The 17411-nt window shown below is 44.0% G+C and overlaps 1 protein-coding gene across 1 annotated transcript in view; it reads right to left on the reverse strand.

The window, feature by feature from the left end:
• AATF (apoptosis antagonizing transcription factor) overlaps positions 1-13970 on the reverse strand; it is a 102900-nt gene extending 88930 nt beyond the window's left edge. The window contains exons 1-4 of the mRNA XM_045986188.1: positions 13718-13970; positions 12554-12745; positions 9647-10078; positions 9061-9198 (exon numbers count right to left, since the gene is read on the reverse strand). Coding sequence (XP_045842144.1) covers positions 9061-9198; positions 9647-10078; positions 12554-12745; positions 13718-13802 — 847 coding nt within the window. The 5' untranslated portion in view covers positions 13803-13970. The remainder of the gene's footprint in view (positions 1-9060; positions 9199-9646; positions 10079-12553; positions 12746-13717) is intronic.
• Positions 13971-17411: the final 3441 nt, after the last annotated feature.

Below are 17411 nucleotides of genomic sequence, written 5' to 3' on the forward strand. Positions count from 1 at the left end.
TCATGGTTCAGAGCCACTCAGTGAAGAAGAATGTTCTTAGTATAGTTCAAGTTCCTAGTTCCTAGTTCCAGTAGATCTTTTATTAACATATGACAACACACGATGACCCACACGGCTTTCCCATGAATACTGCAGTCGGGTAATCCTATTAGGGAACCACTACAAGACCAGCTCCTCCAAGTCAGGGTGGTTTCTTGCTTCTGTGGCCAAAGACAAGTCTAGTTCCTAAGAAACCCAAACCAATAACCCAAATCTTCTGACTAGACTGGTCGCAGTTGTTTTCATGCTTCCACAGCTCTGTGACCGAGGGCTCGTCTCTTCAAGGCAGGTGGTCATTGCATAACAAGCTGACACTCTCCTCCTGGTCCCACCACTCAATTACTTTGGAAAAGCACTTGCTCTGTGATCCAGAGATATAAGTGCTAATTAACCAGGTTGGACAAATTAAGTAATAAGCAGCTCAACAGCGACCAAAAGTCTTCCTACACAAAACTCATTCTCTAATAATAAACAAAACACAGCATATATTTCAATGCTAAATCAACAGGTATTATGTAAATTTCAAACAGAAAATTATCATAAAATGACTGCCTTAGTTTCCCACCTACAGTTTAGGAAAAACAAGAGATCAATAATGCCCTGAGGTAGCAGAAGAGTAGGAAAACAACAGTCACAGATGAGAATTTCAATTGCTACAATTCTTCTAAGAACCAATTTGGCAATGTATTCCAAAAGTTTAAAGAAAAAGGGGGGTGGCACAATCCCTTTGTCCCAGCAACTGCATTTCCAGGAAATACAGATCTATGCTGTCCAATAGAGTACCGACTAGCCATATTAGTTACTGAGCAGTCAAAATGTGGTTAGTCCAAACTGAGATGAGCTGTAAACATAGGCTATACTCTAGACCTCAAAGATTCAATATGAAAAAAAGATACATAATATATACCTCACTAATATTTGTACATTGACTAAATGTTAAAATATTTTTGATACATGGGGTTAAATAAAATATAAAATATACTAAAAGTTAATTTTATGTGTTTTCTTAGGCTTTTTCTTAATGTAGCTAATACAAAATTTTAAATTACATATGTGGTTTACATTGTATTTCTATCAAAGGGTTACTTTTAGACAAATTGCACAAATACGTCTGTACAAGGATGTTTAACAAGGCATGCTTTATGAAAGTGAAAAAGCCAGAATAAACCTAAGCATCCATCAATACAGATTGGTTAAATAAACTGCAGTAAATCTATAAAATGGAATATTCTGTAGCTACTGAAAATGCTGACGTATATCTAAATAAACAGACATGAAATGATATAGGAAAAATAAGCTTAAAAATAGTACATATTTATAATATTCCTCCCCACCCCCCCAAGGGAGCATGTATATGTGTGTGTAACCACAGAGAAAGGTCTGAAAGGTTATTCATCAAAATGACAACTGTGGTTACCTCTGGGCAATAGCACTGCAGGTAATCCTTATTTTCTTCTTTATGTGTTTATGTATTTTCTGAATTTCTGAAGTAAGCATGACATAATTTTATAATTAAAATAGTAAAGATATTTTTAAAAATGAGACATTGGCTAAAATAAAAAGATCAATCTTATATCACTTTTGCTAGATGACGTCTACAGTAACAAGGGTCTTTAATCCCACACAACGCTACATGAGGTGAAGCTTGCAAATACCTCTGTCCCAAGCTATACTTAAACTTATCCCAAGTAATTAAGAATGTTTCAGGGTTCGACATATCATTTGTGAAAACTCTGCCTTGAACCCATAAGGTATTAAATGAGAGAACACAGAAATAGATGTTCATGCATTTGTCACCTAAGGCAGCTAAGTAATTTAAAAAGGAGAGAATTTCACTGATAAAACTAGTTGTCTATGGGATTGGGAACTGGTGGCAATTCCTGAGTAGCACAAGGAGAGGAAACAAAATTTTTTCCATATGAGAGCTTGGTATCTTTTGCATTTTGAGCCCAGTGAATCTAGTGCCTACTCTAAAAATAAAGAGGGGTACCTGGGTGGCTCAGTGGGTTAAGCCTCTGCCTTCAGCTCAGGTCATGACCTCAGGGTCCTGGGATGGAGCCCCACATCTGGCTCTCTGGTTGGCGGAGAGCCTGCTTCCCCCCCTCTCTCTGCCTGCCTCTCTGCCTACTTGTGATCTCTCTGTCAAATAAATAAATAAATATCTTTTTAAAATAATTAATTAATTAATTAATTGAATTTTGGGACACCTGGGTGGCTCAGTAGGTTAAGTGTATGTCCTCAGCTCAGGTCATGGGGGTCCTGGGATTGAGTCCCACATCGGGCTTCTTGCTCAGTGGGGAGCCTGCTTCTCCCTCAGCCTTCTTCTCCCTCTGCCTGCTGCTCCCCCCTGCTTGTGCTCTCTGACAAATAAATAAATAAAATCTTTAATTAATAAACAAATGATAAATAAACTGTTGTAAACAAAATGAAACATTATCTATAAAAACTCCATGACTGCCCATGATCAACTCAAAATTTAAAAAGTTACTCTTTTTTTTAAAAGATTTTATTTATTTATTTGACAGAAAGAGATCACAAGCAGGCAGAGGCAGGCAGAGAGAGGGGAAGGGAAGCAGGGTTCCCGCTGAGCAGAGAGCCCAATTCGGGGCTTGATCCCAGGGCTGACCCGAAGGCAGAGGCTTCAACCCACTGAGCTAACCAGGTGCCCCAAAAGTTATTCTTAAGGAGCACCTGGGTGACTCAGTCACGGGTCCAACTCTTGATTTCAGCTCAGGTCATGGATCTCAGGGTCATGAGATCAAGCGCTGTGTTGGGCTCCACGCTCAGCATGGAGTCAGCTTGAGATTCTCTCTCCCTTTGCCCCTCCCCCTGCTTGCACTCCCTCAAAATAAATAACCAAAAGAGAAAAGAAAAGAAAAAGTTATTTTTAAGATGTCTACTGGTGCTAAGATCAAATCAGCATTAAAAACTGTACTCTATTCAAGTCAGAATTCTTGAAGGACTGAGAAAAGGGCCAAAGAGGGAGGAGAGGGTGTATATGAACTAGAAGTGGCAAGATGGAGGAGAGCAAATACAATGTAATTAATAGTGGAATTTCTTTTTATACTCATAGGCAAGGAAAGACTCTCAACACTTCCTCTATATTTATATTACATTATATTGTGTGCTGGGGTTCTTTTGCTTTTGGGAAATAGCAAAATGTCAACCATCGTTTCTATTAAAGGTCTTTAATGATACTACATTTTAGACCTGTAATGAAACATGGTGCTCACTGCAGTTTGTAATGCATCTCATTAAATACATTAATAACATGCATCTCACTAAAAGGTCAACTTATTATGGCTGAAGTTTGGCTTTCCTTTAATCACTTCATTTAAAGCTATAGAGCAAACTCTGAAAAAGATAGTAGAGAGCACCTGTTACAGAAATGCTCTCTCAATTCTCCCATCCATTAAAATCAGTTATGCTTATTAAGAAATCACTGTTAATGTTTTTATGTAAAATAACAGCTATGTGATTTTTTCTTTTTCTTTTTTAAAGACTTATTTATTTGAGAGAGAGAGCGCGCAAAAGAGAGAGACAGAGAACGTACATGCATGAGCGGGGTGAGGGGTAGCGGGAGAGAGAGCTGATCCTAAGTATACTACCCACTAAGCAGGGAGCCTGAGACTCTGCCATTGTGACCTGACCCGAAATCAAGAGCCAGTCACTTAACCGAGTAAGTCACCCAGGCGCCCCAGTATTGTGATTTTAAACCCCCCCTTTTTAAAAATATTTTATTTATTTATTTGACAGAGAGAGAGATCACAAGTAGGCAGAGAGGCAGGCAGAGAGAGAGGGAGAAACAGGCTCCCCACTGAGCAGAGAGCCCGATGCGGGGCTTGATCCCAGGACCCTGAGATCATGACCTGAGCCGAAGGCAGAGGCTTAAACCACTGAGCTACCCAGGTGCCCCTAAAACCCCCTTTTTTAAAAAAGATTTTATTATTTGACAGAGAGAAACACAGCAAGAGAGGGAACACAAGCAGAGGGAGTAGGAGAGGGAGAAGCAGGCTTCCCGCTGAGCAGGGAGCCTGATGCGGGGCTAGATCCAAGTACCCTGGGATCATGACCTGAGCCGAAGCAGATGCTTAACAACTGAGCCACCCAGGTGCCCCTAAAAAACCCTTTTGGAGATACATGCTGTTTTACTGATAAAATGATAGAATGTCTACTATGTGCTTCAAACTAATCCAGAACTAGAGAGCTAGTATAAATACAGATGAAATAAGATTGGCCGGGAGTTGATGACTGCTTCACTGGTAAAGGTATGTGGGTTCACTGTACAATTCTCCATGCTTTTATATATATGTTTGATATAGTCCATCATGACAATTTTTATATAACTCATGCTCCGGTTTTCTGAAGTAACTTCCCTTCTTCCTTATACATTACTGCCACCAACATAAAAGATTGGCCTCCTAGGCCTGTAGAACTTTAAAAAAAAAAAAAGAAAAACAGAGAGGAAAAGGTAAGCCAAATGCCTTTGGCACAGAAAAATCCCCTAATTTCGCTAAGGTTACTTTATGACTTCCCACTTAAGCAACTACTAAAAGATCAAAAAATGTCTTTGAAACTACTTAACGCTTCAAGAGTTATAATTACCACCACATAACACCAAGGCGACTGAGGACTCAGTGCACGTGCGCTGGGGAAGCAAGGAGATGCCTACGTAGTTTCTCAAAAAGAGAGTTTAGGGTGCTGACGATAGAATGGCATGCTGCTCATCAGTGTACTGTGGTTAAACTCTGCCTCTTTAGAGGCTACTTTAGGACTATGAGAGTAAACAGCAGTGACAAGGAGAGAATAGATCAAGAAAACACAAACCCAGAACAGGATCCCACAAGCAATGAAATGGACGTTGAGAGGCTAAAAGGAGTCCAAAACCAGAAGAAATCAGAGAGGCACGAGAACCGAAACAGAATTTCTAGTGTCATCAAAGCCAAAGGCAAATTCAAGGAAAGACTGAATGCTTCAAGGTGGTAGAAGCTGGCTTTGGTGGCAAGGAAATCTCTGGTCATCTTTTCACAGTCCTAAGACAAAAGCTGAATTATAAGCATTAAAGAAGAATGTAATACTACATTTTCCAGAACGAATGCTTAATTCAAGCTATATAGGAAATCTGAATACTAGTAAAAAGTCAAAAAACACTGAAGACAGTGGGGATGATGGTCATTACACCGACGGCCATCACTCACATGGCTGATTACCGAATGCCTCTATCAACAGAAAAATACCCATGCCTAACATCTGTGGCGTGCCATGTGCCAGACACTGGGCTAATGCTTTACACTGACAGTTGTCCTTCAATCCTCACAACCATACTATCGCCCTCTTGCTCTGAAGTTAAGTAACCTGCCCAAGGTCACATAAGTAAATCCACTACTGAGATAGAGTCTAAAGCCAGGTGGTCTAACTTTAACTCCTTTAAGACCCAGCAGACTGGGGCGCCTGAGTGGCTCAGTTGGCTGGGCATCTGCCTTCAGCTCAGGTCATAATCCCAGGATCCTGGGATCAGCCCCATTGGGCTCTCTATCCAGCAGGGAGCCTGCTTCTCCCTCTCCCCCTCCCTCTGCCTGCCACTCCCCCTGCTTATGTTCTCTGTCAAATAAATAAATAAAATCTTAAAAAAAAAAAGGGGGGGGTGGAGGGCACCTGGGTGGCTCAGTTGGTCAAGTGACTGCCTTTAGCTCAGGTCATGATCCCGAAGTCCTAGGATCGAGTCCCACAACAGGCTCCCAGCTCCATGGGGAGTCTTCTTCTCCCTCTGAACGTCTCCCCTCTCATGTTCTCTCTCTCTCTCTCTCAAATAAATAAATAAAATCTTTAAAACAAAACAAAACAAAAACCCAGCAAACTGACAAGAGATTTAATCAAAGACAGTAAGTTCCAGTGCATGTTCTGGGGTCAGTACAAATTCAGGCTGGGTTCCACACCAGTCATGTAACACAGTATAAATGGTATATCCCGAGTAACGCAGCTCAGTTTTTCTTAAACTGTTTACCAACACAGGGAGGTATATAACATATTATGTCATACTGTCAAAAGAAGATTGAAAACAAACAAAAAATAGCCACTCTGGACTGCTGGCTGGTTCAGTTGGTAGAGCATACCACTACTGATCTTGGGATTATGAGTTCTTTAAAACAAAACAAACCCCTGGCTGGGTGCAGAGATGACTTAAATAAAACATTAGGGATGCCTGGATGGCGCAGTCAGTTGAGTGTTCAACTCTTGGTTTCTACTCAGGTCATGATCTCAGGGTTGCGAGACTCGGCTTTGCGTTCAGCGCAGAGTCTGCTTGGAACCCTCTCTCCCTCCCCCTCTGCCCTCCACCCCATGCTTTCTCTCTCAAATACATAAAGAAATCTTTAAAAAGAAGTATTTAAAGAAAAAAATTAACCACCCTTTAGGTGCACAGAAATGCTACTTATTAGAATACTCTCCACTCTCCCACCTTAGAATACGTGACACTAAACAAACATGCTTTTCTTCTCCCTCCTCCACCGCAACCCACCCTGTCAGACAGTAACAGACATCTGTCACAGTAACTGGAGTTTACCACTGAGACAAAAAGAGAATTGATTAAGTACAAAAAAAAAAAAAACAAACAAACACAGATTAAGAAAATCAGAACAGTTGCAAAAAAAGTAAATAATACTGAAGTAGCTAAAGAAACTTGTACCCAAGAATGTGTCAACCTGACATGGACTAACCCTTTAAAAAGTAGTATTTTAAGATGAATCAAAAAAAAAGGAAAGGAAAGTATCAAGCAAGAAGAGAAGAAGAGTAATAACAAGATGGGAAAGGTCTCCTCATGAAGTACTTCAGACATTTAACCTAGAGCAGTCTAGGTCTCACTCCGAAGCATACCGAGAATTAGGGTACGAGGGCATTAAAAATAGCAGACAAATGGGATGCCTGGCTTGGTCAGTCGGTAAAGCATGCAACTCTAGATCTTGGCGTTGTGAGTTTGAGCCCCTAGTTGGGCAAAGAATTTACTTAAAAAAGAAAGAAAGTAAAAAAGAAAAAAAGGAAGGAAGGAAGGCAATAGCAGTTAGGTGCTCCAAAAATCTCAAAAATTTTGAAAACTGCCAACCATCATTTATTTAAGGGAAGAAGGGAGAAAAACTAATGGAGGAGATATAAAAGATCCACCCTCACAATATCTGCAGGGTTCCTGACTTCAAGTACAGCAGGACATAAAATCTACAGGCTGGACCCTAGGAAGCAATTCCTAATTAAAGCAGGTATTCTGGGCCCCTGGCTGGCTGAGTCAGTAGGGCACGCGACTTCTGATCTCTGGACTGTGAGTCCAAGCCCCATGTGTGGCAGAGAGTCCATGTTAAAAAAAAAAAAAAAAGCAAAGCAGGTATTTTCCCACAAGAAAGGTTTGCAGAATCCCCTACCCAAGAAATCCTACATATTTTACTTCGGAGTTTGAGGTGATTCTACCTGGAGGCAGATGTCCTCCTCAGGTCCCTTCCAATTCTAACTCCACAATACAGTAAAAACAAGTTTTGGGGCACCTGGGTGGCTCATTTGGTTATGTGCCTGCCTTCGGCTCAGGTCATGATCCCAGAGTCCTGAGCTTGAGCCCTGCATCAGGCTCTCTGCTCAGCAAGGAGTTTGCTTCTGCCTCTACCTCTGCCGCTCCCCTGCCCGCCCCCTAGGCTCCCCCCTCCCCCCCACCACTTGTGCACCTGCTCTCTCAAATACAAAAAATATTTGAAAAAAAAAAAAAAAAAAAAGTTCTTAAAGAAAAAATGAAAACACTTAGGTCTTACCCTGCAAATAAGGAATAGCAATTCCAACCATAGTGCACTAAACCCAAATCTCCCTCTGTCCCCATCCTTTGGTGCCCTTGGACACACAGCACACAGCCCACAGAGGGCTAGGTGGTACGGAAGAAAGACTTCTCAACAGTAAGGCAGGAAAGCTGGAGCTTGGTCTGCTGTGCATGAGCGAGCTCTAGAACTTTGAGTAACTCATTCTCTCTGGGCCCTGGTTTTCTCATCTGTAAAATAAGGGAACTGCAAACCAAGCAATTTCTAAATCCCTCTTCTACAATTCTTGGGCTTTATAGCTCAGCAATTCTCTCCCAAAACTTTTTCCTCCCTCTACAGTCATCACCTTTCCTCCCTCTCTGCAACCTAAAGAGAGATATAAGTAAGAACATCTTAGCATGTTTTCTAGAAATCCCCAAAAGCATCTTGTAAGCATGATACTACCAAAATGAACAGGGATCAACCATTCTTTATTCTTTCCCTTTTGTTCTATACCAGCAGGTTTGCAAATAAGAATTCTCTGAGCATTAAAGAAGTAACTCAGGGGGCGCCTGGGTAGCTCAGTGGGTTAAAGTCTCTGCCTTCAGCTCAGGTCATGATCCCAGGGTCCTGGGATCGAGCCCCACATCGGGCTCTCTCCTTGGCAGGGAGCATGCTTCCTCCTCTCTCTGCCTGCCTCTCTGTCTACTTGTGATCTCTGTCAAATAAATAAATCAAATCTTTAAAAAAAAAAAGTAGTAACTCAGAAAGCCGAAGGAAAGAGGAGGAGGAAAGTGAAGGCAGATAAGAGAAAAGTGGAACAGGAGCACCTGGATGGCTCAGTCAGTTGAGCGTCTGACTCTTGACTTCTGCTCAGGTCATGATCTTAGCCTCCTGGGGTCAGGTTGGCATTGGGCTCCATGCACAGCAGGGAGTCTGCTTGTCCCTCTCCCTCTGCTCCTCCCGCCCCATTCTCTCTCTCTCAAATAAGTACATATATAAAATTTTTTAAAAAAAGAAAAGAAAGAAAAGTGGAATAGACATGACTCAAGTACCCAACCAATTTCAATCAAAGTTGTCCTCATTTGATAAGAGTTATATTGCTGTTTTTTTTTTTAAAGGTAAAAACTATGCTGTACCACATTATCACTAAAATCAAATCTTCTCTTCTTCAACTCTGTGGTGCTACAAATACAATGTATATCAATGTATCCCAGTGGTACTAAGTATCCCCAAGTGGCATAAGTATTCTTACTATTTTTTAGTGCGCTGGCAAATTCTGGGCCACCTTTGTCCTTGAAAATAGGGAAAACATCTGGCTGAGGAAGCTGATTGGTGGTCAACAGAGCTTTTTGTAGCTTGATCCTTCCTTCCAAGAGCTGGTCCCACAGTGCTGAGAAAGAAAAAAGAATTTCAAACCTGTTACAAAATCTTCTTGGGTTGGGGAGTTGGGGGGATAGGAAATCACACCAGTCTCTACAAAGCACAGCTTTATCACAGCTTCTTACCATGAAAATACTCACCATTAGGAGAAATAAATTCACCATCTTGGAAGACAATATTTGCTATACAAGACAGGCAATGCTGAAGTCCAAAGAGAAAAAAAAACTGTTTTCTCTTCAATATCCCATAGCTGCCAAAGTACTAGGACAGAACCAGCTAAGCAGCTCCGTGCAGAAATGACTGGCTAAGCACAAAAGAATGGGGCTTTAGGCCTCTAGGTAGGTGAGGCATTTCACAAATTAACTGAAGGACACAGGATCGAGGGAACAGCCAAAACAAACAGGAGATCAAATGCAGACACTCTGAAAAATAGGCCGACAGCAAAACCATGTACAAACCTATCTGGTTCTTCACAGCTCTTCCTTTCTCCACTTCCTCAGAAACTCTGACACCAGAGAACGTCATCACGACACCGTCGTCTTCACTATTCCTGTCTTCAGCTCTGTCTTCCTCACTCTCACCCGCAGAGTCTTCCTCCCCATCCCCTTCTTCCATGCCACTCTCCTCCTCCTCTTCATCTTCCTCCTCCTCACTGCTACCAAGGTCATCCATTCCCTGGGTGAACTTTTCAAAGTCACTGATGCTCTGGACACTAAAACCTGGTGTTTTCGCAGCGCGGTTTTGGCTCTTCTTCCAGGCCAGACTACTGTCCCTGTCATCATCACACTCTTCTTCCTCAGCAGCACTCATGGCATCTTCATCGGATCCCTCCAGACCCAGCCCCTCTGAATCTCCATCTCCAGACTCTTCCTCATCAGGTATCTCCTGGTCTAAACAAAAGAATAAAGAAGGAAAAAAGATGCATGTCACTTTGAGACAAACACTACGCCATATCTTTCACTTCAAATAAAGGACTATAGCATCCATCAAAAATAAAATTTATTATTGTACTCAATTCAATTCAATGTTTATTATACATCTACTGCCTCTAAAATGCTAAAGGAAGAACAAAGATGAACAAAACATGGGTCTCACCCTAATGAAAGGCTCTAGTGGGAAAAACAGTCCCTTCGAAACTGTAACACAGGTAAGACTTGACAAAGTTTTTTTTTTTTTTTTAAAGATTTATTTATTTGACAGATAGAGATTACAAGTAGGCAGAGAGGCAGGCAGAGAGAGACGAGAGAGAGAGAGAGACGAAAGCAGGCTCCCAGCTAAGCAGAGAGCCCGATGCGGGGCTTGATCCCAGGACTCTGGGATCATGACCTGAGCTGAAGGCAGAGGCTTTAACCTGCTGAGCCATTCAGGCGCCCCAAGACTTGACAAAGTTTTGATAACCCAGAGAAGGGAGAAATTTTAAGTGTGGGGCAAGGGATTTAAAATTAAAATTAAGCACCTACTATGAGCCAGGTATAGATAAAAAGCTAAGAAATGACAAGCAGAATGTAATACCTGTGGGGAGGGGTTCACAGCCTGGTGGGAGTGGTAGATATGCATGCCAACATTCATATCATTATTATCATTAGAGTGTCGCTGGTACACAGTATATGGAAAAGGATCCATCTAACTCTCCTGAAAGGGTGAGGAACTGGCTTCATGTGAAGGAGACATTATAATTTTATTGATTAAACATAAGCAAAAGGGCGCCTAGGTGGCTCAGTCGTTAAGTGTCCGCCTTCGGCTTAGGTCATGATCCTAGCGTCCTGGGATCAAGCCCCACATCAGGCTCCCTGTTCACTGGGGAGTTTGCTTCTCCCTCTCCAGCTACCCCCTGCTTGTCTTCCCTCTTTCACTGTCTCTCTCTGTCAAATAAATAAATAAAATATTTTTTAAAAACTTAAAAACATTTAAAAATAAATAAAAATAAGTAACAACTTATGTGATAGGTCCTCAGTACTGCTTTAAAGAACTATATATAGACTCAAGACATACAGAGGGCTGTCAAAATATAAATACAAAAACGAAGTGCAAAAATAGTAAGCAGAAATTAATCATTTAAGTTCTTTAAATGTGTGCCATTTCTCAGATTAAGGTATATTCATAGAATAGTAGTTAAGAGTACAGATCTTGGGGGTGCCTGGGTGGCTCAGTGGGTTAAAGCCTCTGCCTTCTGCTCAGGTCATGATCCCAGGGTCCTGGGATCGAGTCCCGCATCGGGCTCTCTGCTCAGTGGGGAGCCTGCTTCCTCCTCTCTCTCTGCCTGTCTCTCTGCCTACTTGTGATTTGTCTGTCAAATAAATAAAATCTTTAAAAAAAAAAAAAAAGAGTATAGATCTGGAGTCAGACTGCCTTATTTGAATCCTGGTTCTTCTGCTTACTAGCTGTATGATCTTGAGCAAGTTACATAACCAGTCTGTCCCTTAATTTCCTTACCTGTAAAATGGGGATAAATACTACCAACTTCATAAACTACTGGAGTACCAAATGAAATGATACATGTAATGATGACAGTAACAACATCCTTTGAAGACTTACTGTGTTCCAGTCTTAGCACTTAAAGAGCTTACCACAATGCCTGACATATGGTGAAAGGCCAATAAATGTAACATTTGTCTCACGATTGGTCCCTTTATCTCTCTAGACAAAGAATATGAAATGAGCTTATCAGGAGCTCCCAGAACTATACCAAGGGCCAAATCAGGGGTATCAAGACCTGCATGATGGTTTCTTTTATACTTATCTGTAGATTCTCAACATGGCACCTCTCTAAAGGAAAAAAAAAAGATGGCATGCACTCAGTAATCACCATATCCAGCCCCTCCCTTATTCCCATTGAGAAACTTACAATGTTTTAAAACTATAAGCTCGTGTCCTCACATCCTCCTAAGGCTCTTGCAGGGAAGAGGGAAGGATTATGCTATTTTTACAAAGGCAAAAAATGAGCTTCACAAATTATTATTATACAGCGACCCAATCAAGACTTGAAAAACCAAAGGAAAGGGGTCAAAATCCATGAGTAGCATGTCCATCAGATGCAATTCTTTTTCAACACATAGCCCTCTCCAATATCCAATATGTATTGCCTTTCTCTCCATTTTAGGGTGAACCATTAGGCTAAACATAAGGACTACAGAAACTTAATAGCTCTGAACTTTAGATCGCTTATGACCTGAAATTAAGTACCTTTTAAGGTCCTTTGTGCTGCGAAAATCATGGTGTCTCCTAGGACAGTAAGTGGGGGCACACAGACTAGTCTTGCAGAGATCATCCGAAGGAAAAAAAAAAAGCCAAACTCATAACAAAACACAACTTTAACCTTAAAAAAGTAGGGAAGAAATAGAAGTACCATGCAAATGTCTACTCACCAGATTCATTTGGCAGAGTCTGCTCCCAATGGTCCTTCTTCCAAGCTTTTCTAGAAGTAGCCTTGCCAGAATACCTTTTGTCTGTGTCCAAGAGGGAGGCTGATGCCAGTTTTCTAATGCTACCCACCGCCAGGAAATCGCTTTCCCCATCTTCCCCTTCATCAAACCTGTCAATCACTCTGGCAGCAGTGGCTGTAGAGGAGGGGAAAAGTAATCAGAATCTCCAGGTTAGAAGGAACTTCAATGGTAACCCTATCCAACCTTTTAACTCATACTCTACAAAATCCCAACCAACTTCCAGGAGCAGGAAACTCATTACCTCTCAAGATAAGACCACTATCTTACTGCTGTTCCTGAACAGAAAGCTGACCTCTGCACTAACTAGTAGGAAATATTTCCATGCCTTGGATCATAAAAACGAGCCTAATTCCTCTTCCATTTGTGACAGTCGCTCAAATATGATAAGTCAACCATCTCTCCTCACTCCATCCCATCCCTAAGGGAGTTTGCTTATCCTGGCTCAACAGCCCCAGCTCCTTCAACTGATACTCCTTCAACTGATATTCCTAAGACACGGTCCAGCACTCACATTTATCCTTCCTTATTCTTCCTTCCTCACACTTCTCTGATTCAGATCTAAAGCTGGATTACTCCCAACAAGACCTTGAAGACCAGCTTACAGAGCAGCAGTCTCATTCCTCAGCCCCTGAACAAGTGTCTTGAGGCCTAAGGAGGCTTAAACAGCACCACGGAATCCCACTTCTTCCTTCAATCTCTAAGTAAGTTCTTAGGGGCAGACCGACTTAAAAAACGGCTAAGACGCCCTTCTCATGTCTAACTCAATACCAGTAAGGGCACGCTGAAAGATAACTTACAGCCAACTACCAGACCCTAAAGCCTGCAACAGCCCTCGAAGCCTGCCTGAGTCGCCGGGATGCTCCGCCCTCCCCAGCACCAAGTCTAACGAGCGGGTCAGGAAGAAACGGAAGCCCTCCTCCCGGGCCCGGGGCAACCCTCCCGGGCGGCTGTTTTCCTCTGCACCAGGGCGAGCCGAGTAGGCCAGGCGGCGAGGCCTAGCTGCCGGCCCCGCTCGCGGCGCCGCCCGGGTCTGCCTTGGACCGGACCCACCGCTCCGCACGTGGCCTTTTCCCAGTCAGGCCTCACCCTCCTCTGGGTCCGCCTCAGGATCCGCCTCGCGCGGGCGCGGGTTCAACAACTGTTCCAGCTGCAGCGCCAGCGGCCCCGCCATCGTCACCAGGTCTCGCTCCGCGCCGCGCTCGTCAGTGTGCGGCCCCGGCCTGGACGCTCTCTCCCCGCGGGGCCCTGTTGCCAGGAGACTAGCGGCCAGGACTGCCAGGGACAGCGCAGACCCCTGCTCCCGCTCGGGCCGGCCACTTCCGGGAGGCGCGCGGGAGGGGGCGGGGCCTGCGTGTCACTACTGGCGTTGCTCGGAAGAAGGCGGAAGCGCGCGGAAGGCCGTAGGCACTGTCGCGGTCCCGGCGCGCGTGCGCGTGCGTGGAGGGGCTGTGTGGGGAGGTTCGGGAGCGCGCGAGGGCACGTGGCTGCTTTTGGCGCTGAACAGACGTTGCAGTGCGCGCGGCCCTTGTACCCTTGCATAAAATATGCTTCAAGATTTGTCTGAAATTCGATTAGAAATAAAGTGTGGGGTGGCCGTGGCCTATGGTGGCTGATTTGAAAAAGAGAAGAGAGTAAACGATAAGCTTCTCCAGCCTCAGGTGCGCTTTGGGGCACACAGAGACTGGAACCAAATCAGGTTTGGCATTTAACGAGTTGGAGGAGTCTGGGGGTCGGGCACATGTCTGTGACCCCGTGGTGATCAGGATTTAAGAATCCTACGTCAGGGATGTGCATGTGTAACTGCGCGGCAGACTGTTGGTGTCGTTATTAATAGGAATAATTAGAAGTCGCTCCAACTGTTCATAAATAAAGATCAATTTTGTGGTTTCTCCAAGTTGCCTTGTCTTAGGGAAAAGGGGGTGGCGGTGATTACTTCATACACTCATTACCAATATCTCTTCAAAGGTGAAGGCATATTCAGACACTTGAAACTGGTGCACAAATGCAGAAAACCTCAACGTCTACGGTTAGAGGGGCACTGGGAGACTCAGAATATAAAGACTTAATAGGATCAGTTTAATTACACCCAGCCACACGGAAAGATACAATCCCTTTATATTCTCTTTCCTTCATGAAGCATTCCCTAACTGCCCGCTGTGTGGCAGGCACTGCTAGATGAGATACAAAGATGAGTAAAATTCTCTCCTAAAAGTGATCAGCCCAGGGGGGTCAGACAAACTTGCAAACACAAACAGCATAAGGGGATGATAAGGGTGAGTTCAAAGTGGTCTATCCTTCCAATATCTGTTTGAGGTCACCTGTAGTAACCTAGAACCCCATAAACAGAATATGCATCAAAAGAGTCCAGAAAATAGTGTTAAGGGTTCCAGGCCAGTTGGATCCCACAGATGAACAGCCTAGGAACCTTCAGCTTACCAGCGTCTCCTGCAGAACTTAGGAGAAGTGGAGGTCCCTGACTTTCACAGTTTTAATATGCCCTCAGGGTCAAGAGCAATGAAAGGCCATCACTTTAGTGAGACTTGTTTCATGTCCCCTTCCTAGGTGGCTGCAGAGGGGAAGGAGAACCCATCATAGGGCAGACCCCCTCAAACATGAAAGGGAGAGAGGGGTGCTAGGATGGAAGCACCCTAAACAGGGGACTAAGGCAAAAGAAAACTGCTTTTTTGCCAGCAGCAAGAGAATTCAGGCTAGAAAACAGCTTTGTTTGTTTGTTTTTGTTAACACATCCCCTGTAATTGCAGTCTGGTGCCTTCAGTCTGGGGGCCCCAGAGCAAAGCAGGCTCCTCAGGCTGAAACAGGGAGCCATCGCCTTGGGCTTCAAAGGACAAAATGTTTCTATGGGCATTTAGGAAACTACCTACCCCAATCCTCTTCCCTTCCTGTTTTGAACAATGGTACTTAGAATCCTTGCCTTCAGGGTAAAGAAAAGGAAGAAAATGGAAAGGGAGGCAAGGTAGTTCAGAGACCACTTCTAAACCATCACGTAAACTGGATACCGGTGGATGAGTCTGGGCAGAAAATGCCCAAGTTCTGCTTACCTACTCTCCCTTCTCTATCCTGGTCCCCACTGACTTGGGAAGCCTTTGGAGGAAGGAATCAAGGCTACTATACTCTAGTCACACACATCCCAGGGCCCCCAAAATGCTCCTCCTGCTTTCTTACCCCATACTGAGGGTTGGGGTGGGGGAGGCAAGAGGAAAGAATTCTAAGACTTAATATGCCACTGAGAGAAGTTGAGGCACAGGGCAGGGAAGCACCCTCCTAAATGCTCTCTCTATGAGGCCCTCCCTGCTTGCATTCTAGTGTGTTGAAGGAGGGTTTTCCTGTTGGGAAAGGGTCTGGAGATGGAGGGTGGACTACAAGAGAAGATATTTCAAAGACTATACCTTTCCTACAAGAAACTTAAGCAGATTTGATGACCAGAGGGACGGTAATAAATGGGAGCATTCTCCAAAAAAAAAACAGTCCTCTCCAGAGTTGGTCAGAGGGTCTCCTGGTTTGCAGTTCTCTGCCTGCTACCTATGGACTGCAAAGTGAGAGACAGATTTAGGAATAGCTGATGGGCAGGGGTGACATTAGATTACCCCTCACCCCCCACCACTGTCCCAGTCAACTTGTCCTATGACCTGGTGTTTCAGGAGTTTAGGGAACCCAGGTTCTTGCCTGTCTCTTCTCAGATGCATCAATCCTCATGTCCCAGGTCCCTGCCAATGCCTGTCCTGGCTCTCCATGCTTGTTCTCCCTGACCTTGTCTAGCCCGAAAGCAGCCCCCAGTCTCCTCCAGCCTGGGGAAGTTGGGTGGGTGAGCTTCAACTCCCTAGCCCAGGGCAGGCTGGAACCTGAGGGCACATGGCAGAGGCACTGAGGTGGCAGCTTTAAGATGGCCGCAGGGAGAAAGCTAACTGCCAAGCCCAGCTGGAGAGGAGACTGCCCCTCTAGGAGGGAGGGGACAGCCTTGGTGCTCCCTGTGGCCCTTGAGCCTCTCCTGGGAGCTCCCAGGCAGCCGGCAGCAGCCCATGATGCCGCACTTCTCTGCGCCTTAGGGCTGGAGGTGGGCAGCGCTGTTCTGTTAGGAAGGAGAATAGTCCCTGATATTTCTAGACCTCTTCCTCTCAGGCGGCTCCCAAACTGACTGCTAAGCTTTGCCACCTGTTCAGGTATTTCTTTGGGTTCAGTCTGCAGAGGCAAGAGGGAAAGACTGTTATGCTGCCACGGAGTCAGAGAGAGGAAAGGAGTCCACACGGAGCTCCCAACTCAAAACGCTTCTTAACAAGTACTGGATTCCACAATAAAGCTGCTAAATAATTCAGCAGCCCTGATAGGAAAATGCAGCTTCCCGTGCACGCGTACGTTCAGTTAAATGAATGTCTTTAAAGGGGGTGGCTATAATGAATAAGTTGGCTGTGATTTAATGTATATACATGCTAAAAGGGCAAAAACAGCTCATCCAGGGATTGCATAAAAGCAGATCAAGAATTGTGCTGCATGCAGAAGCTAGGAGTTTCAAAAAAGTCCCTCCGTATTTCATAAATTTGGATTTCTGAAAGAACACTGTCAGGTTCTTTCCTGATAGTCCTCCCCATTAGACAAACCATCATATGGATGCGGTGAAATATTGCTCATTTTAGAGCCTTCCCTGCAGGAAATATACACTTGGTTGTGTCTTAACAAAATATGAAAACGACAATAGAAATCACATGCCATTTAATGTAAAACCTTCGATTTTTAAAACGAAATAAATAATCCAGACTGAAATCTA

Source organism: Meles meles, chromosome 18 (genome assembly GCF_922984935.1).
Source record: "Meles meles chromosome 18, mMelMel3.1 paternal haplotype, whole genome shotgun sequence".
Lineage (NCBI taxonomy): Eukaryota > Metazoa > Chordata > Mammalia > Carnivora > Mustelidae > Meles > Meles meles.